This window comes from Leptodactylus fuscus, chromosome 10 (assembly GCF_031893055.1).
Source record: "Leptodactylus fuscus isolate aLepFus1 chromosome 10, aLepFus1.hap2, whole genome shotgun sequence".
NCBI classification, from domain to species: Eukaryota; Metazoa; Chordata; class Amphibia; order Anura; family Leptodactylidae; genus Leptodactylus; species Leptodactylus fuscus.
In genome coordinates this window covers 56823145-56844916 of record NC_134274.1, presented here as the reverse complement: position 1 = coordinate 56844916, position 21772 = coordinate 56823145, and the positions used below count along the sequence as shown (strand labels likewise).

The 21772-nt window shown below is 43.4% G+C and overlaps 1 protein-coding gene across 1 annotated transcript in view; it reads right to left on the bottom strand.

Annotated features, from left to right (window-relative positions):
• The window catches only part of LRRC20 (leucine rich repeat containing 20), a 542624-nt gene extending 525082 nt beyond the window's left edge, over positions 1-17542 (bottom strand). The window contains exons 1-2 of the mRNA XM_075258259.1: positions 17470-17542; positions 2564-2673 (exon numbers count right to left, since the gene is read on the bottom strand). Of these exons, the coding sequence (XP_075114360.1) occupies positions 2564-2633 (70 nt within the window). The 5' untranslated portion in view covers positions 2634-2673; positions 17470-17542. The remainder of the gene's footprint in view (positions 1-2563; positions 2674-17469) is intronic.
• Between the last annotated feature and the right edge of the window lie 4230 nt (positions 17543-21772).

The following is a 21772-nucleotide window of genomic DNA, read 5'->3' as shown; positions in this document are numbered from 1 at the left end:
CCTCAAGGACACTGCTCTCTCCTGGTTCTCCTTTTATCTCACAGACCGCACTTTCAGTGTATCATTTGCGGGCTCTGTTTCCTCCCCTCTTCCCCTTGCCATTGGGGTTCCTCAGGGCTCAGTCCTAGCCCCCCTGCTATTCTCTCTCTATACAGCCCCCATTGCATAAACCATCACCAGATTTGGCTTCCGGTATCACCTTTATGCTGATGACACCCAATTATACACATCTTCCCGTAATGTCACCCCTGCACTAATACAGAACACCAGTGACGGTCTCTCTGCTGTCTTAAATATCATGTCTTTGCTTTATCTGAAACTGAATCTCTCAAAAGACTGAACTACTGCTGTTTCCATCATCTAATAGATCTATCCCTGATATATCTATTGCAGTCTCCAGTCTTACTATAACTCCTAGGCAGTATGCCCACTGCCTCGGGGTTGTATTTGATTCAGACCTTTCCTTCACCCCCCATATCCAATCACTCACATGATCGTGTCAACTCTCCCTAAAACATCTCCAGAATACACCCTTTCTTTACCAGAGATACATTAAAGACACTTATTGTTGCTCTGATTCACTCTTGCCTTGACTACTGTAACTCCTTACTAATCGGTCTTCCCCTTACTAAACTCTCCCCTCTACAATCTATTCTGAATGTAGCGGACAGATTCATCTATCAGTCTAGACACTACAGCGATGCCTCGGGTCTGTGCCAGTCATTATATTGGCTGCCTATTCATTACAGAATACAATATAAACTTATCACCCTCATCCACAAGGCTCTCCATAATGGTGCACCTTCCTACATTCCGTCCCTTATCTCTGTCTATCGCCCAACCAGTGCTCTCTGTTCACTCAATGACCTAACACTTACATCCTCTATTATCAGAACCTCCCACGCTCATATACAAGACTTCTCCCGAGTTGCACCACTTCTCTGGAATGCTCTATCCCGGACAATCAGATTAACTCCTAATTTCTACAGCTTCAAGTGCAAACTAAAGACACATCTTTTCAGAAAGGCCTATCACAATTGCTAATGTAAACCCTTCTGTACAAGTAGTTAGAATGCCTAAAACAAACCCTTCTCTGTTCCAGCTCCCACATTACCCCACAGGATATGATGCCCTTTGAGACTAACTTTATATGTCCAGACGCCATCTGCACACTAAAGAACACGACTGGTGATGGCTCATACAGTTTTAGGTTTGTGAAATGACAGTAACCTCTATCAAAAAATTGTCTGACCACTGTATAAGTAATGTAACCTCCGATGCCGCCCCTGCTACCTCTTGTGTCACCCCATCTACCTCATAGATTGTAAGCTCTTGCCAGCAGGGCGCTCAGTGCCATTGAGTGAAATGACTATTTCTTTGTAATATATCTTTTTGTCTGTACTTGAACCCTACAACTAGTACATTGTTTGCGGAATATGTTGGCGCTATGTAAATAAAATGTATTATTATTATTATTATTATCATCATCATCATCATATGGGGGGAAACACATGTGTTAATTGTTTTCATAGGTGCTGTCTGCGTGGTACTATATAATTATGACAATATTATTTCTGTATTATTTGGAGCAAAGTGCCACACAGCAGGTATAACAAATGGGGCAAATTAGTAGCAACAGGTACAGTATCAGAAGCAATAGCAAGATGGAAAGTTTGTGAAAAATTCACAAAAGTGAGTTGTGTCAAGAAACAATCAGCATAAAAGCCCAGAGTTAGAAAGATGGGAAATGTGAATGAACACAACCCGAGATGTGACCTATGAGTCACAAAATTGTTACTGTGCTATGGTCAACGAAATGGCTACAGGACCAGTATCTATCGCTATATAATCACTGTATAGTGGTAAAATCAGTAACTTGGTTTGTGGCCCCACTCAGATGCTTTCTCTCCACAAATGGTTATTTTAAGCAAAATGCCAGCTTTTAGTAGCATAAATGTCCTCTATATGGCATGATGCAAACATCTCTGCAATTTTAAAATAGAAACACAAAATAGCATGTGAACTCATAGCATTTTTTGGAACACACATTAAATGGGCTCTATCATTGGGAAAAGTCATATTTAGCTAAGCACATCCTTGCATTACCTTTAGAAAGGCTATTTCACGCCTACCTTTTGTATGTAAATCACCTCAGTAGTGTTTGAATAAGCCCGTTTTTATTCATATGCTAATTAGCTTCTCAGTGCACAGGAAGTTGTTAACCAGCTCTCCTTTGCCTGCTGTGTATGAGAGCTGGGAGGAGGAGTCAGCAGCAGCAGCCTGTGCTGTATATACAGAAGACTGTGCACGATGAGACTTCCAGGGTGCACGGAGAAGGTTGATTAGCATATGAATAAAAACGGACTTATTCAAAAACTTCTGAGGCAATTTACATACAAAAGGTAGGTGTGGAATAGCCTTTCTAAAGACTATGCAAGGATGTGATTAGTTAAAAATGACTTTTCCAATGACAGAGCCCCTTTAACAACAAATTGCCTGTGTCATTTAACTATGCATCACTATAACCTAAATTAAATACTGGGAAAAAAAATCTTCAGCTTACCTAGATGGTGTGCTCCATTATACACCACATCATTGATCCTGTTTATTACTTTAGCCACAGCTTCTCCCATTCTTTTCGCATTCAGTCTCAGCTGTTCTTCCAGCGCTTACCTAAAATAATTTAATAATAGTTTTACCTGGCACTGTGTAAAAATGCTATTCAAAAATTAAAAACATTACAAGCAAACCATTCTAGGTATGACGCCCCATGTAATCCTGTCCTTCAATTATGCTCAACCATGAATGCATGTACATAATTGAGTTTTCTCATTTACTTATGAAATGTCAAGAAGAAATTTTGTTTAGTCTCCACTGATATTTTTTAGGGTGTGGAATAGGCAAGTGAAAGATCATGTGGATTGGGGAGTGGTTAAAATGAATCAATGTATCTATATAGTCACTTTGCAAATCACAGGCAAATCACGTACATACTGAATGTCAAAGATATGGTCATGAATTCAACACTGAACTGCCTCATTGTCTTTTCCATAAAATGGTGAGAACAAGAACAAGCAATAAGGTAGACCACTGCTAGCGTTTTACAATTCAGGTGTTGGTAGTCATTCCCATGGTAACAATTAAAATTATTTTGCCCGGGATTATGAAATCACATGCGCTACAATCACCATAGACCTAAATGTTCATTCGATCTTCCTACTCAATCAGGTTAATAAAATGGGTTTAAGATAGCTGTGTGTTATCCTATCAAGAATATTTTTGCCACAAAGTTAAGTAATTTGGTGGTGTCCGGAATATTCCAAATCAGATGCCAAAATCTGCCAGCACTGTTCCAAAATATTCTGTACCTAATTACACCTGGAGTCAAAGGTGCCAATCACCTCGGTGTTCTGTACTTGATTCTCAGAGGGCATGGCACCAAAAGGTTAGATCTTATTGATGATCTAGCCTTCTAATATGTCCTTCTAACAATCTGTTTGGGAAAACGTCTTTCCATAAACCTCAGACAGAGAAGGGTGGAATGGGCTACTTGGGAAGCTCAGTAGGCATCCTCAATTATTATTGGACCTAAGTGGTTGTGGCTCAGAAAAGTTCTACATACTTCTAGAACTGCTTTGGCTTCTAACTGTTATGGTTACATGCAAGACTACAATAAAAACAATAGCAGGAGATTGGCTGATAACTGTGAGTAGTATAAACAGCTATTTAATATTAGAGCCCACCACGAGGCGGGTTGGACTTTCACTTAATCTGGGAATCTGAATTGCCACCAAACAGATAGATGTACCAATAATAAATACACCACTGCAAAAAAAACAAAAACAAATTCCACTATAACTTACACAGTAAAGTGGAGGCAAGAGAAGTTTCACAAGCACGGGTCAGTATCAGGAGAAGATGCCACAGATCAAATCAGAAGACAAACAAGAAATCCAAGAAACAAGCGAAGGGTCACAAATCCAAACAGGCATGTCAAAGCAGAATCAGGAGGCAAAGGGAAATCCAAGAACAAGCCATGGGGTCAGTAAAAAGAAAATGGACACAACAGGTACAAAGCCAAGCCAGGGGTAGAAAACAAATTAATTGGCATCTGTGTTAGGAGGGCAGGGTCTTATATAGGTCTGCTCAGCTGCTAACTGGACCAAGCCTTTGAATTTGCAAAAGCTTCTCAGGTTGCCATGGTAGCTTTAAAGGTACACCAGCAAGATAGAAAATCCTGACACTAGTTTAACTATAGTGGTCACTGTGGTTGGTGCTACAACCAGGTTCATAAAGACAAGGCAACGCACAGGTCAACCACATTGCACCATGGTTGATTAAAATCCTTTGATCACCTTTCTGAACTTCTTTGATGCTTGGTAGTCCATATATATTCTGGTGCACTGAAATAAGACAGGTTTAGCAGATTTATGATACACTGGATTTCACTGTCAGAAGAAATAACCACACAGCATACAGTCAATGTGGGATTCTGTAGAAGAGGGCTGTGACACAAAAGCATGATTATTTTTTTGGTAGAAATTGATAGGAAATGGGAATGATGAGAAGTCAGTGTGCACAAACATGTTGTAAACATCTTCACAGTAGTCTGAATCCATAAAGAGAAGGAAAAAGAAATGTAAATGCTTCTTAAGGCCATCAGATGCATTCTAAGTAAAGTTTTTGCACCAGGACCTGTGAGCCTATAGTTAAAGAGGAGCTTTCATGTCCTCTAGCATTGGCAGTATTACCTACTGCTAGAAAACTGACAGCTTTGCTGGTATGCATCTGGGTGCCAGAGATATTGAGATCATTAGTTTTGGTAACGATAACTGTCCACGGTAAGAAGGGCAGGCCTTACAGTCTAGTGTCATCACTGGGAAGCCCTCCTAACAGTATTCTTCAAAAGCCTTGTACTGTCAAGGTGTGTGTTGAAGACACTGAGCAATAGGGCCCATCCGTCTCACAGTGAATGGATTTCGGAGCCAAAACTAATGGTACTGATATCTCTGGCACCCAAGAGCATGCTGTCAAAACTGACAGTGTACAGAATTCGCACCTTGTGGGGTTGTGTGAGTCACAGCACACTATATTGCAGAGACAGTGAAAGCTAAGGACTATGTACCGGGCTGGCAGCAGCTGAAGAGCATGTAAATTTTGCACTTGAAAAAGGCCTTATAGCTGGCCCAAAACGCATCATGCTACACTGCTTTTACCTATCGCAATAAAAAGTTGTTGTTCACCTGGATTTGTTGAGCCACCTTGTCTTTTGGCTACCAGTAAGCGCAGATCCCCTGTTGTGGATTCAGGTCCACATTGCTGTCCCTCTATTAATTATTGATAATGTCATCTTCTCTTTCAAATTCAATTGCATGCTCATTGTGTAAATAATGATAATTTAGAAGGGGCACAAACAAGTTAGAGTGAAGCTGTTTTAATAATTTGGCAATGTCATCATGTGCAAAAATAGCCTTAGTCATGACAAACACTGTTTTGAGCCTGCTGTCCACAGCGCCATCCTTATAGGACTGTTATAGAGACTTGTCGCCAAGGACCATTTCACAGCTAGGTTAATAACATGACCCTGAGAAAGAGCCTGAAGGGCTCGAAACGCGTTGTTCAATAAAGTTCTTCTTTGCATCCACTTGAGTGAGCCCTGGTATTCTTCTGCCCATCCTTTCGAGAGGGCTGGTCCGCTACTTACTTGCATCAACGTCTCCCGGACGTATATATCCAGCTGCTGCTATACCAACTGTTGGTTTATACTCAAAAGGTTGTTGTGCTCCACACAACCCCATCAGGTGAGAGACCACTTCTCTGCTCACCTTTGTTCTGTGACTATGCTGATAATACTACACTAAGGTCGGCTCGGTGTTCCTTTCTCTCTTTTTTGTTACACAATAATGTAATTATGTGCCTTCAACACAACCCTACCAATAATAGCTGTTAAACCAGTAACTCCTGAAAGTTCTTGTATTCTCTCTATTCCAGGGTGAGGCACAACTAGATTTTTGCATACAAGTCCTCCTCGGATTCACCTCAAGTGGCAGAGGAAATTATATGACAGACAAGAAGGAACATGATGATAATTATGATAATGTGATATATGAGGAGTTTTCTGATTAGCATAACCATATTTAAATATGTAGACAAAATAAAAAATTTTGCAAATACAAATAGTTACAAATTTTGAGCTTTAAAGGGATCCTGTCATTAAAACTAATTTTTTTCTGCCTAACACATAGGGATAGCCTTAAGAAAGGCTATTCTTCTCCTACTTTTAGATGTCTTTTCCGGGCTGCCGTTTTGTATATAATCCGGTTTTCGTAGGTATGCAAATGAGTTCTCTCGCAGTACTGGGGGTGGGCCCCAGCACTCAAACAGCACTGGGGATGTCCCCAATGCTGCGAGAGAACTCTCCAGTGCTGCCTCCATCTTCTTCAGGAACGGGTCTTCCTCACGTCTTCTTCCAGAGGAGGCTTCAAACTTCTAGGCCTCAGGCCTAAGGCAAAGCCGACTGCACATGCCCGCCACAAGAAAATGGCCGCTTACACAGTATTGTAATCAGCCATTTTCCTGTGACCGGCAGGCATGCGCAGTCGGCTGTCCAAGGCCTGGAAGTTTGAAGCCACCACTGGAAGAAAATGTGAGGAAGACCCGTTCCTGAAGAAGATGGAGGTGGCGCTGGAGAGTTCTCTCGCAGCATTAGGGACGCCCCCAGTTCTGCAAGAGAACTCATTTGCATACCGACGAAAACCTATATCTTCTCTGCTTCAGCTCCTGCTCACCACTCAATAGCTCACTGGCTATTCGGTCCATATTGGTAGTTACATCTGCTGTGTCCAGTGTGTCTCATGCTTTGATCTCTTGGTTCCGTTCTCGATTCTGTTTTTTGCCTCCTGACTCTGTACTCCACTTTCTCCTGTTATCCACATGCAGCTGCTCTGGCCACACACTGGGCTATCCTGCTCATTGTTACTATCAGCCAATCCTATTAATATTATAAAGGTGAAAGTTTGTGAGTTTGGATGTTTGTGGGTTTGTGTGTTTGGATGTTTAGATGTTTGTTCCTCAATCACACAAAACCCGCTCGACCGATTTGGCTGAAATTTTCCACAAACATAGTCACTACACTCGATTGCGCAATAGGATACTTTTCGTCACAATAGCGCACATACGTTTTTCCCAGGACCCCCACAAAACCCAAACTCACATCACTATTTCTGCAATCTCACACACTTTGGACCATAGCAAGCCACAAAATTCATATTACCCTCTACAGCAGAGGTCAGCAACCCCTGGCACACGTGCCAAGAGTGGCACTCCTGCCATATTTCACTGGCACACCAGCAGCACAGGACCTGCAAGAGTTAAATGAAGTCCCTTAAGTGCTCTGCTAGAGCTCAAGCATAAGGACACTCCCCTCTGAGAGGGGTGCAGGAAACCCAGGGGGTGGAGCTTAATCGCTCAGGTCTGTGCCTGCTATAGTGGTCTGCATCCTGCAAACATTCCCCGAGGAGGAGAGGAATCTGCTAGCAAAGTGAAACTGAAAAACACACAGGTACATAGGATTACTGTTCTCATTAATGTCAGGCATTTGGGGTTATTAGTTTAGTCTTAGTAACTCCATGTACCTCACATTAATAGGAATAAACCCCATCATGTCCCTCATATTAACCCCTGTGTGCCTCACATTATTAGGAATAAACCCCATCATGTCCCTCATATTAACCCCTGTGTGCCCCATATAAAGGTTACTAATATGTGAGACATGGACGGACTAATTAAAAATCTCAATAATGAAGATACTTAACTATTACCTCCAAGTCTCTCACATATCAGTAACTCTTACACAAGGGTTAATGTAAGGGACATGATGGGGTTAATTGCTATTAATAAGAGGCGCATGGAGTTACTAAACTGTCATGCACAGGGACAGACTTTATGTGGCTTGCTCGAGAGTATCCTGTGCCCAAAACTTACATGTACTGGCGGAAAATAACAAATCATACAATGTCGTATATTGAAGTATATTAACCTGAAATACTTCTGTCCCAAAGACACTATGTACAGTTTATACCAACACCGTATAGCAGCTGAAATACAAATTACATTCATCACAAAAGTCTCATGTGCTCTCAGAATTACAGCAAAAACAAGATACACAGTTACATTTCATATCCCATACCTTATACACAGTACGAAAACCTTACCCGCGCCTGTATATACCCACTGCTACAATCACCGCAGACGAAGTCGCGGGTACCAGCTAGTAACAAGAATAATCGTCCAGTTGATGTAATTTTAGCTTTTATGTCACATGTCTTAAGTATGTAATATGGGGACAAGATTATTTATGATACTCTAGGAATAACACTAGAATAGTGCCAACTGCTACGTCTTTGAAAAACCTTTACTGTTTCAGCTGTATTGTTTGATAGCTTCTATTAGCTGAATCGCATCATCATCTTTTTTGTGTCACTTGGGCTAAAAGGAAAGCAGACCCATCTAGGTGCTATACTGCCCACAGCATTCTCTAATAATAATTTTACTGCAAGCATCTCTTCCTTTGAATCCATTTCTAGTTTTCATTACTAAAAACTGCTTGCAAAATCATCAATCATCAAGTGTGAACACAGCTATAACCTGATTACAGGGGCTCTATCATTGGGTAAAGTCATTTTTAACTAATCACATCCTTGCATAGCCTTTAGAAATGCTATTCCACACCTACCTTTAGTATGTAAATCGCCTCAGTGGTTTCTGAATAAGTCCGTTTTTATTCATATGCTAATGAGCTTCCAGCCAGCACAGGAAGTTCCCAGCAGCACTCATCTCTGCTATATTCTCCTATGTGTGTGTGCAAACAGGAAGCTGAGTTGTCATCAGCAGCAGCAGCCTGTGCTGTATACACCCATAGGAAACAATAGCAAAGAGGGTGCACTATGCGTCGTGCACCAGTCTAATTAGCATATGAATAAAAACTGACTTATTCGGAAACCACTGAGGCGATTTACATACTAAAGGCAGGTGTGGAATAGCATTTCTAAAGGCTATGCAGGGATATGATTAGTTAAAAATTACTTTTTCCAATGATAGAGCCCCTTTACGGCCAAACCGATGAATAATTCACATATATATATATATATATATATATATACACTCACCGGTCACTTTATTAGGTACACCATGCTAGTAACGGGTTGGACCCCCTTTTGCCTTCAGAACTGCCTCAATTCTTCGTGGCATAGATTCAACAAGGTGCTGGAAGCATTCCTCAGAGATTTTGGTCCATATTGACATGATGGCATCACACAGTTGCCGCAGATTTGTCGGCTGCACATCCATGATGCGAATCTCCCGTTCCACCACATCCCAAAGATGCTCTATTGGATTGAGATCTGGTGACTGTGGAGGCCATTGGAGTACAGTGAACTCATTGTCATGTTCAAGAAACCAGTCTGAGATGATTCCAGCTTTATGACATGGCGCATTATCCTGCTGAAAGTAGCCATCAGATGTTGGGTACATTGTGGTCATAAAGGGATGGACATGGTCAGCAACAATACTCAGGTAGGCTTTGGCGTTGCAACGATGCTCAATTGGTACCAAGGGGCCCAAAGAGTGCCAAGAAAATATTCCCCACACCATGACACCACCACCACCAGCCTGAACCGTTGATACAAGGCAGGATGGATCCATGCTTTCATGTTGTTGACGCCAAATTCTGACCCTACCATCCGAATGTCGCAGCAGAAATCGAGACTCATCAGACCAGGCAACGTTTTTCCAATCTTCAATTGTCCAATTTCGATGAGCTTGTGCAAATTGTAGCCTCAGTTTCCTGTTCTTAGCTGAAAGGAGTGGCACCCGGTGTGGTCTTCTGCTGCTGTAGCCCATCTGCCTCAAAGTTCGACGTACTGTGCGTTCAGAGATGCTCTTCTGGCTACCTTGGTTGTAACGGGTGGCTATTTGAGTCACTAGTAGATAATAAAGACAAGAAGTTTAAGCTCACCCAGTTGTAGTCCTTTTGGTCGGCAGCTTATAGAAAGAATCGCTTCGGGGTGCACGGCACACTCTACTCCTTGAGTGTTAAGAGATTCTTAACGAACATAGGTGAATCCGGCCACTCTCCGATAAAATTTAACTTTTATTATGTCACATCATAAAACGACAAAAAATGATGTATAGAAAAAAAGACAGTCCATAAATCCCCCTAAAAAAACGCAGACGCGTTTGAGTCACTGTTGCCTTTCTATCAGCTCGAACCAGTCTGGCCATTCTCCTCTGACCTCTGGCATCAACAACGCATTTCCGCCCACAGAACTGCCGCTCACTGGATGTTTTTTCTTTTTCGGACCATTCTCTGTAAACCCTAGATATGGTTGTGCGTGAAAATCCCAGTAGATCAGCAGTTTCTGAAATACTCAGACAAGCCCTTCTGGCACCAACAACCATGCCACGTTCAAAGGCACTCAAATCACCTTTCTTCCCCATACTGATGCTCGGTTTGAACTGCAGGAGATTGTCTTGACCATGTCTACATGCCTAAATGCACTGAGTTGCCGCCATGTGATTGGCTGATTAGAAATTAAGTGTTAACGAGCAGTTGGACAGGTGTACCTAATAAAGTGGCCGGTGAGTGTATATATATACTAGCTGGTACCCGCGACTTCGTCTGCGATGATTGTAGCAGTGGTATATACAGGCGTGGGTAAGGTTTTCGTAGTGTGTATAAGGTATGGGTTATGAAATGTAACTTTGTATCTTGTTTTTGCTGGAATTCAGAGAATACGTGAGACTTTTGTGTTGCAGTTACTTTGTATTTGAGCTGCTATATATACGGTGTTGTGAGAAACTTTACATAGTGACTTTGGGACAGAAGTATTTGAAGTTAACCCTTTCCCGCGGATGGCATTTTTTGATTTTCGTTTTTGACTCCCCTCCTTCTAAACCCCATAACTTTTTTATTTCTCCGCTCCCAGAGCCATATGAGGTCTTAATTTTTCCTGGGATAAATTTTTCTTCATGATGCCACCATTATTTATTCTATATAATGTACTGGGAAGCAGGGAAAAAATTCAGAATGGGGTGGATTTGAAGAAAAAAATGCATTTCTGCGACTTTCTTACGGGCTTTGGTTTTACGGCGTTCACTGTGCAACCAAAATGACATGTCCCCTGTATTCTGTGTTTCGTTACGATTCCGGGGATACCAAATTTATATGGTTTTATTTACATTTTGACCCCTTAAAAAAAATCCAAAACTGTTAAAAAATTATTTTTTGAAAAGTCGCCATATTCCGACAGCCGTAACTTTTTTATACGTCCGTGTACGGGGATGTATAGGGCGTCTTTTTTTGCGGGACCGGGTGTACTTTGTATTTCTATCATTTTCGGGAAATGTTATTGCTTTGATCACTTTTTATTCAAATTTTTATCAGAATCAAAACAGTGAAAAAATGGTGGTTTGGCACTTTTGACCATTTTTCCCGCTACGGCGTTTACTGAACAGGAAAAATATTTGTATAGCTTTGTAGAGCGGGCGATTTCGGACGCGGGGATACCTAACATGTATGTGTTTCACAGTTTTTAACTACTTTTATATGTGTTCTAGGGAAAGGGGGGCAATTTGAATTTTTAATCCTTTTTATTTTTTTATATTTTTTTTACTTTTTTTAAACTTTTTTTTTTGCATTTATTAGACCGCCTAGGGGTATTGACATGGGTGGGCGGTGTCGCGGATTGTCAGAGTGGTGGGGGTCGGCAAACATAGCTGCTCCGGAGCGTTAAAGAGAGCCTCCTGGAGTATCGGTAAGGTGAGGGGCAAAGTGGTAAAGTATATGTATATGTGATTGTGTGGGGTTAGGGGCGAGGCTGTAGAGGGCAATATGAATTTTGTGGCTTGCTATGGTCCAAAGTGTGTGAGATTGCAGAGATGGTGGTGTGAGTTTGGATTTTGTGGGGGTCCTGGCACAAACGTATGTGCGCTATTGTGACGAAAAGTAGCCTATTATTTAATCGGGTGTATTAACTATGTTTGTGGAAAATTTCAGCCAAATCGGTGGAGCGGTTTTTCCGTGATTGAGGAACAAACATCCGAACATGCAAACATCCAAACACACAAACCCACAAACTCACAAACTTTCACATTTATAATATTAATAGGATATATATATATATATATTTCTTTAACAGAACAATGTGTTAGTGTTTTCCTACACCAGCAAAAGAATATCTGTCCAGCTCATGTGTCATTTGTCTTTCTCTCTGTTGTTCTAGTGCTACGAAACTTTGGTCGCCTTGCAAAAGCTATTACAACTACTCATGTATTACTCTGCAGTGACAAAAGGAACAAATGCCTACTCAACAGAACGTGATCACACAAGGGCAGAGAAACATTAACCCCTGGAACAGACCAAACCTCTACGTGAGGCCAGAAAGGAATTAATGCCTGGGTAATAGCAGCAGAGGAAAAATACCTCTATTAACCTTTATTAATGGCATGACTGACCAGTGGTTGGGCCCCTACTGATCAGACATACGAGGGGATAAGTGATAAAAATCAAATGTCAGAAAACCCTTTTAAAGTATAGGTTGTGACACTCATAAGGATATCAAATATGTGAAGGTTGTTGTATGGTATAAATATTTTATTAAAATCAGCTGTCTTAAAAATGTGCTTGTGCCCTCCTACAGAAAACGTCCTCTGATTTAAGCTCATATGGCTCCTTAGGGTTGTTGTGGTTTGGGAGCATCAATGTCCTGAAGATGGACATCGTCCCCAGATTTCTGTAACTTTTTCAAGCCCTCATGGTTCCCATCCCTAGGCGTTTCTTCTCCGCTCTCAAGACGCTCTTTGGGCGGTTTGTGTGAGGCCCTTCCCGCAGTAGGATCCATTTCCGAACCCTCACCAGATGTAAAACTAAGGGTGGGGCTGGCCTTCCGGACCTGCTCCTATATCACCGAGCGGCGGTTCTTCTCCATCTACTAGACTGGTGTTATAGAACTAGGGACAAACAATGGGTCTCATTGGAGACAGAGCTCATCTCTGCCCATCTTCCCTCCCTCCCCTGGATTCCCTCTCCCTTCCACCCTGCTATGGTCAGTTCCTCTTCACTTGCCTCTCCCTTTCTGTCAGTGTGGGATAACCTATGTAAATCTGCCGACATAGCTAGGGTACCCGGCCCTTTGAGCGCCTTATTCAGGAATCCCATGTTTCCACCTGGTGTCGCTGCCCGCCGCTTCCTGGGGTGGTCCGCATCTGAGGATGTTCGTCTGGGTTCCCTCTTCAATTCCTCCTCTTCCCCTTCCCCCCTGAGCCAGATTCAGGATACCGGTCCGGATTCCAACCTCTCCTGTTGAAAGCAATAGGGAAAAAAGCCTCCCATTGATTTCAATGGGGAACGCACGTATGCCGGCTCCCATTCAAGTCAATGGGAGCTGCTTTTTACACGCTCATTCTGAACGCGTTTTTACGATCAGAATGAGCGGAGCATAACTCCGTGTGAAGGCTCCCTAAATGCCACAGCAAAAAGCTCAGTTTTTTCTGTACCTGCAAAGTGGATGGGATTTTGAGTAATCCCATGCATACATTGCAAAAAAAATATCCGCAGCAGATTTCAAAAACCCTGGCGTTTTTGCACATCGCAGAATGTCAATTATACCTATGGAAATGCTGGTGTTTTCTGTATAAGTATAATAGGGACAGAAAGTCAGCAAAGGAAAATTGTGGACTTTCTGTAAAAAAACACTACAGGAAAAAAAAAAAAAAACACTTCCGCTGCAGTCACGTTCTATTTTTGTCTTTTTTCACAGATCCCTTAATACACCGAAATGTATGAGAACGTATGAAAACTGGTGTCCCTCAAGTGGAAAACGACCATGAAAAATATACATTTGATTGCCTCAAAATTACTCTTTCAGAATGCTGGGGGCTAGAGAGCAAATTCCAACTGTGCCAAGAATAGTCAAGGAGCACCTACTGAAGGATGTACAGAGTTGGAGCTGGTGCAGGTAGTGAAAGGTCTTTTAAAGGCTAGCTGCAAACGACCACATGCTTCCAGCCAGCCATGCGTTCGCGGCCCCTTTCATTAAATAAATAGGAATCACGGAAGCAGGGTTGCAAAATAGGACAGGAATAGGACCTGTTCTATAATTTGCAACCCGTAACTCATGGTCATATGTACGGGTCCGTAGAAACAGATGGGTCAATATGTTATCTGGGAAAAACTCTGATAACACACTGATCTCAGCAACGGTCATGTGCAACCGGCCTAAAGCTAAGGCCCTATGTATGCACAACATTTTCTATTGCAGATTTTGCTGTGGTTTTTTGAGTCAGAGTCAGGAATGATTCTCCTGTAAGAAGAGGAGACCACCACTAAATGGCTGATGGATATGCGCAGTCTGCTGTTCCATCGGCCATTTTGTGGTGGTCTCCTGTAAAAAGAGGAGAATGGCTGGCAGAGCAGAAAAAGGCGGCGGCTTGAATGGATGGCAATGTTCTGCTCTCTGTGCTCTCTGAGCACATGGGGAACGCCCCAAGTGCTCTCTGAGCACATGGGGAACGCCCCCAGTGCTCTCTGAGCACATGGGGAACGCCCCCAGTGCTCTCTGAGCACATGGGGAACGCCCCCAGTGCTCTCTGAGCACATGGGGAACGCCCCCTGTGCTCTCTGAGCACATGGGGAACGCCCCCTGTGCTCTCTGAGCACATGGGGAACGCCCCCTGTGCTATCTGAGCACAATGAAGAATGAAAAAAAAATTCAAAAATGGAGGTGCAGACCTCCAAAATAAAGGTAAGAGATGAATAGCCTTTATAAAGGCTATTTCTACATGCTATAAAGTTTATTTCTACGTTATCCAGGACATACAGAATTAATCAAAAAGGCCAAGGAAGGTGTTAAAAAAGAAAAAAAGAACCATGATTACTACTCGATGCTCCAGTTTCTGCCATCGCAGTCCATTCTGGGTGCTCCCGGGGTCTTCCCACCTCACATGACCACTAGGACAGTGGCCTAAGGAAAGGAACCAAAATGTCACTCACGTATGTCACCTGTGACTTACGTGTCCTTTCCTTAAGCCTCTGATTGGACTCAGAGGTCACCCCAGGGGCAGCGGGACTGGACCACAGTGGAGACACCAAAGATGAAGGGACAGATAAGGATGAAGTTTTTTATTTTGTTTTTTTTTTAAACACCTTCCACAGCCTCCTTGATCAAATATGTATATCCTGGACAACTCCTGTAATTTTAATCCTGGATACAAAACTCCTTAGGCTGAATTGACACAGTTTGAGATGCTATAGCTCCGCCCCCTGTCTCGGCCACTCAAATCAGGGAACAGCGGAAAGGCTCTGCGGATGGCTTGAGTCTGTACCATCAGAGAGCAGCGCGAAGGACTGAGATGACGTCATCTCAGGTTCTTCAGCCTCCGACGACCGGGATTTTGGGGCTTGCAGCGGCGAAAAACGGCAACCTACGGGGATCTTAAGGCGCCTATGTTTACTTCCGGGTGCCATTCTAAGTATGTGGCAAATCTCACTCTAATCCATTCGAACTTTCACATTTATAATATTAGTAAGGATATACATCCGCATATTCCATTTCAGCGCAACACTAATGACCCAAACTAACAATCATAAAAATCTATGTTGCTATAAGTTCAGGTCATTAGATTCTTACTGTGCATAAATAAAGATTCTCTATAATGGATCTTAAATTTGTTCATTTACTTATCCTACATCTCTCTTAGCCTTTTGTTGCCCTTGGTAGTCACTTACTTCTACTTACCTCTCACCACAGCCCTGCCCAATTCAGATACATGGAACTGATTCTCAGCCACAGAAAAGTCTGCAACAAATCTGCTGTGTGTGAACACACCCTAATATCTATCAATCAATCTGGAGCGCAGACTGTCCTGACTAATCTATTAAACACTAATGATACTTATTATACAAGTTAGGCAACAAGTTGCATAAGTAATGAGAGATTTCTGAAACCAAGCATTACTCCCATTCACATGGTAACATGTTGCTGTAAGAACAATAACAACTTTGCAAAATTATTTTCAACACACACAAAAAAAATAAATAAAAGGAAGGCATGTACCAGACAAAAAATATCATTTAGATGCCCATTATCTTTACCAATGCCTCAATTGTGACATATATACATCAAAATATCTCCAAAATATTCATTTCTATGACCTCATGCTTATGACTGTGATTTTATTGCTTTGTGTGGGCCCATGAACAAGTTACAATAAAGTACAGAGGATAAAGGATACAAAGCTAAAATTTAACTTTTATTTCTGAAATTGAAGCATTTTCTGGCAAAATGATGGACACTGGAACACAGACCGGTATAGTGCATGGGAACTTTGGAGCACTGTTGGTGTCTGTCGTTTTAAAGATCTGATGAATCTGTTATGTCCACTGTTCTGCTTCTATAATGGATTGGAGCAACAGAACCAGATCAACATCTCCTCAGAGATGCAGATCCTTCTAATAAGGAGGTCTCAAGGTAACTAATAATGTAGGTGTATGAAAGAGTTAATGGAAGAACTTTACTTTGCCTTCAACCGATTGGCCAAAAGAAATGCCAATCAAAGTTAGATCATAAAAGGGGCCTAAGTACTAAGTGCCCACGCCCCAGAAGAAGATGAGGTTATAACAAGAGGAACAGCCATGTGGATACCAGCAGGAGCTAGAGATCATTATAGAGACAAGTGTCGGAACAGATCATGGTGCCCCCAAAACTTATATCTAGATACAAGTGGTGAGGGAAGGCTTGCAGGAAGTTAGACTCTACTATACCTGCTCCATCCACATCACAGTCTGTACAGTAGCGGTATGGATATTCTACACATTGTGCTGGCAGTGACACAATTGTGTGCATCTCCCTGCATTGTAAGAACTTAGGTCGTGATTAACCCCTGGTGCAAGGAGTAGAAGCTCTGGCTAGAAGGAATAAAAAATGCTAACAGTAGCATACAGGGAGGATAGTGGTAGAACAGTCAATACATAACAAACAAATAACATTAATAACCATAAGAACACAAAAGGTGTTCAAGAATCAAGTTGGCACACAGTGTGACAATACTGACCCATGGCTGCAAACAAATGTAGGCTTGGGAGTATACAGGGGACACCAAAGCCAGGGCTTTTACAGACAACAGCCCATATAGTAAAGTAATAAATACATCAGCTTGAGCTCTTTTATCCACCATACTACACCCTACCTCTATTAAAGGCAGGCAGTGCCTTCTACTCTTATACATGAGGCTGTCATCTGCACAGGTTGTGTTTTCCTCTACATATTCATGTAGTGTATTTTATATATTCCAATGCTAAGTCCATACTGTAAGCCACAATGTATGTGGATAGATACATTATTACCACAGCTATCCATGTGCACACACAGTGCCGGGCTCAGCATACAGCCCTGGCAGCAGACACGTACTCACCAGTATGTGCACACCCACAGCTTCTACTCTGTTCCACAGTGAATGAGCAGAGACAGCTGCTGCACCAGGTGCCGCTCCCCGCCCACCAATCACAGGCCAGCACTCCCAGGGCGGACCTAATAGGGAACACAAACATTGCGGCCTGTAGCTGCGGCTAGTCAGGATGGAGCCGGGACCTCGATTTTGTGTGGCGTGCGCCCATCCATAACCTGCCTCGGCTTGTTATTAGTTGAACATTATTTTCCTATATACGCATTTACAGAGAAATGAGGCGTATATGTTATATTACCTCATGTCATGGCTGGTTCCTTTCTGTGAACATATAGTATTAGATACAAACTGCTTTCATGAATGGGCTTTATGTGCTAGTTTGTGAGGCTATATACCGTGGAAACTATAGAAACACCGACTTTAACCCCTTAATGACTAGTGTAGTTGAGGCATTAACCCCTTAAAGGTTTATTCCAGTATTGCTGACTGGCTACCATACCTCACAACTTTCAAGGGACTGAAGGAGGAATAGAATGTGGTGTGCCAAGCACACTGCGCAAATATTAGATCCTCACACTTTCATTTGGACTTCACCCATTCTCATTAATTTCTCTTTGGGTCCCAACACAGTATAACACCCCTACAGTCACCCTGACATGGTATGCTTCCATATTATAATGTCCCCATCCAGATGCACATACATGTACATGAGGCTCCCACTGCAACAGCCGGGACAACATTAACACCAATCCCCGCTGTTTAACCCTGAGGGTCCGTTCACGGGGGGAAATGGCGGTTTATTTGGCGCTGAATTTTCAGCACTGAAAAAAAAAGCCTCCCATTGACTTAAATGGGTTCCGCTAGCTTTTTTTTCCGCTAGTCGGGGGTTTTAATCTCTTAGGGGTTCCGCTACGACAAACTTCCCCCTGGGCACCCTCCACGGCAAGATCGGGGGGGGGGCCGGAGGTATTTTCTGCAGCCTGTGGTCTAGCAAGTCACCGAGAACTAAGGAAGTTAGGCTATGTGGCTGCATAAGCTGACTTCCTCTATAGACTGCAATACATGTGTATGTTCATGTACTGCAGTCTATAGCGCTAAACCAGCAATCAGAATATCGCTGCTTCAGGTCCCCTAGTGGGACATCACTAAAAAGTTGAAAAAAAAAGAAGTGAAGTGTATGAAAAAATAAATAAAGCAAGGAAATAATGATTTTTCACCATCTCGCCTTAAAGAAAGATCCTATAAAAACTGATCACAAAAATTATACCCCAAAACAGGGTTTGAAAAGTGTCCGTGAGCGCCGGTGAGCGTTTTATGCTCTCCATGGTGAAACCGGGTTTTTTTTAACCGGACACAGAGTCAGACATTGCAGGACTTTGTGTCCGGTTTTAAAAAAAAAAACGGTTTCGCCGCGGAGAGCATAAAACGTTCACCGGCGCTCTCGGCCGGATACTGTCTGACAGGTTTCCGTCTTCTGCCGGCAGAAGGCAGAAACCAGCAGTGTTTTTGGCCCTTGGAGTGAGTTGAGCCTCTAAACAGCATAAGCGTCCATGAATTGAAAAAATCCAGCATCTATTCCTTTGTATAAAACGTAACTTTTATTATGAAATAGTTTTCCGGAGCATGAGCCGCTCCATAAAATCAAATACAAGTATGCATGATGGCAGAGATGAAATGACGTCTGACTGACGCGTTTCGGGGCGTTATTGTAGCCCCTTAATCATAGTCTGAGACTATGATTAAGGGGCTACAATAACGCCCCGAAACGCGTCAGTCAGACGTCATTTCATCTCTGCCATCATGCATACTTGTATTTGATTTTATGGAGCGGCTCATGCTCCGGAAAACTTTTTCATAATAAAAGTTACGTTTTATACAAAGGAATAGATGCTGGATTTTTTCAATTCATGGACGCTTGTACTTACACCTTGGGCTGAGAGGCTGAATTTTCCGAGCACCTTCCTTTCTTCATAAGGTAATGGACATTTTTTTCTTTTTAAATCAGAAGATCTGTGGGTGAGCTGACATATGTTATTTATTTAGTCAAGTCTAAACAGCATAGTTTGGTGAAATCAGGGTGGATTCAGCCTCTAACCAGCAGAGTTTGGTGAAATCAGGGTGGATTCAGCCTCTAACCAGCAAAGTTTGGGGAAATCAGGGTGGATTCAGCCTCTAACCAGCAGAGTTTGGGGAAATCAGGGTGGATTCAGCCTCTAACCAGCAGAGTTTGGGGAAATCAAGGTGGATTCAGACTCTAACCAGCAGTGTTTTTGGCCCTTGGAGTGAGTTGAGCCTCTAAACAGCATAGTTTGGTGAAATCAGGGTGGATTCAGCCTCTAACCAGCAGAGTTTAGGGAAATCAGGGTGGATTGAGCCTAGAAGGATCAGAATTGTGCAACGCAGATGTTGGAGGAATATGAGGAGGAATTGTAGAGGTTGAGCACAGACATGTCAATTCATGTTGGGGTACTTGACACTGGTGGGCACGAAATTGATGGGTCTATCCAGTGGCTGTTCATTTTGATGAAAGTCAGCCGGTCGGCAGTCTCAGCTGACAGCCGACTGCGCTTATCCGTGATGATACCACCGGCTGCGCTGAAAACCCTTTCAGATAGCACGCTGGCGGCAGGACAGGACAGCACCTCCAAGGAGCATAGGGCAAGTTCAATCTACAGGTCCAACTTCGACACCCAATACGTGTAGGGCGCAGAGGGATCAGAGAGGACAGGGCTGTGGTCAGACAGGTATTCCCGCAACATGCGCCTATACTTTTCCCGCCTGGTGACACTAGACCCTTCAGTGGCGGGAGTTTGGCGAGGGGGTGCCATTAACGTGTCCCAGAGCTTAGACAGTGTACCCTTTGTGGGTGTGGACTGGACGGCACTTGTTCGCCTCATGGAGGAACTGTCCTCTCTGCCGCCGACACTTGATGGAAACATCTCCATCATGTTCTGCACCAATTGCTTGTGGCAGTCAATAATGCAATTGGCCCTCCCCTCTACCGGAATAAAAGACAAAATGCTAATTTTATACCGGGGATCAAGGATTGCAAATATCCAGTATTGGTTGCTTTCCATTATTTTGACTATGCGCTTTTTACTTGAAAAGCACCCTAACATGATGTCAGCCATGTGTGCCAGAGTGTTACTTGGTATGACTTCGCTGCCCCCACCGGAAAGGTCACTCTCCATTTCCTCCTCTTCCTCCTCCCTTTCGCCCCATCCGCGCTGCAAGAATGGGACGCATTGAACTTTCCCGGTAGCCTCCTGTGTCACAATCATATCATCTGCCACGTCTTCTTCATCCTTCTCCTCCTCCTCCGTCATTAAACGCTGTGAAGCGGACAGGTGTGTAGAACTACTCTCCTGCTGTGACGGTTCTGCTGCTATCCCTGACTTCTCAGTGTGATCTGCATTATCCCTGATGGCAATGAGGGATTCTCGCATCACACACAAGAGCGGGATTGTTACGCTCACTAGTGCGTCGTCACAGCTGACCCTCTTGGTGGACTCTTTAAACACCCGTAGGATTCACATAGGTCTCCCATCCATGGCCACTCATGGTTGAGAAACTGAGGGAGCTGACTTTGTGGCACCCTAGGGTTTTGGAGATGGTACTCCATCAAAGGTCTCTGCTGCTCAACCACTCTGCTCAACATATAATATGTTGAGTTCCAGCATGTGGCGACGTCGCACAACAGCCGGTGTTCGGGCAGATGTAGGCGTTGCTGGAGTTTTTTTGAGGCTAGCAGTGGCTACTGAAGACTTGCGAAAGTGGACGCACAAGCGCTGCACTTTCACCAGTAGCTCGTGCACATTTGGGTATGTACCAGGTTCCTGCCGTTATCAGACACAACCTGGGCCCAGGTGCAGCGGTTCAAACCATATTGCTGTCTCATCGAGGAGGGCATCCCTCACCTCGGAGGCAGTGTGCTGTCTGTCCCCCAAGCTGATGAGCTTCAGCACGGCCTGCTGACGTCTACCGACGCCAGTGCTGCAATGTTTCCAGCTCATAGCTGGAGTCAATTTAATGGTGGCGGAGGAGGAGGAGGGTGATGTTTCAGAGCCCCTGCCAGGAATGATAGGCGGGGAGACGAGGTACACCAGCCCAGTTTGTGACCCAGTCCCAGCCTCAACTACATTCACCCAGTGTGCCGTCAGTGAAATGTAGTGTCCCTGTCCGCATGCACTTGTCCACGCGTCGGTGGTCAAATGGACCTTTGTGCAAAGCGCGGAACTTAGGGCCAGCCTGATGTTGCGTGACATGTGCTGGTGCAAGGCTGGGACGGCACATCGGGAGAAGTAGTGACGGC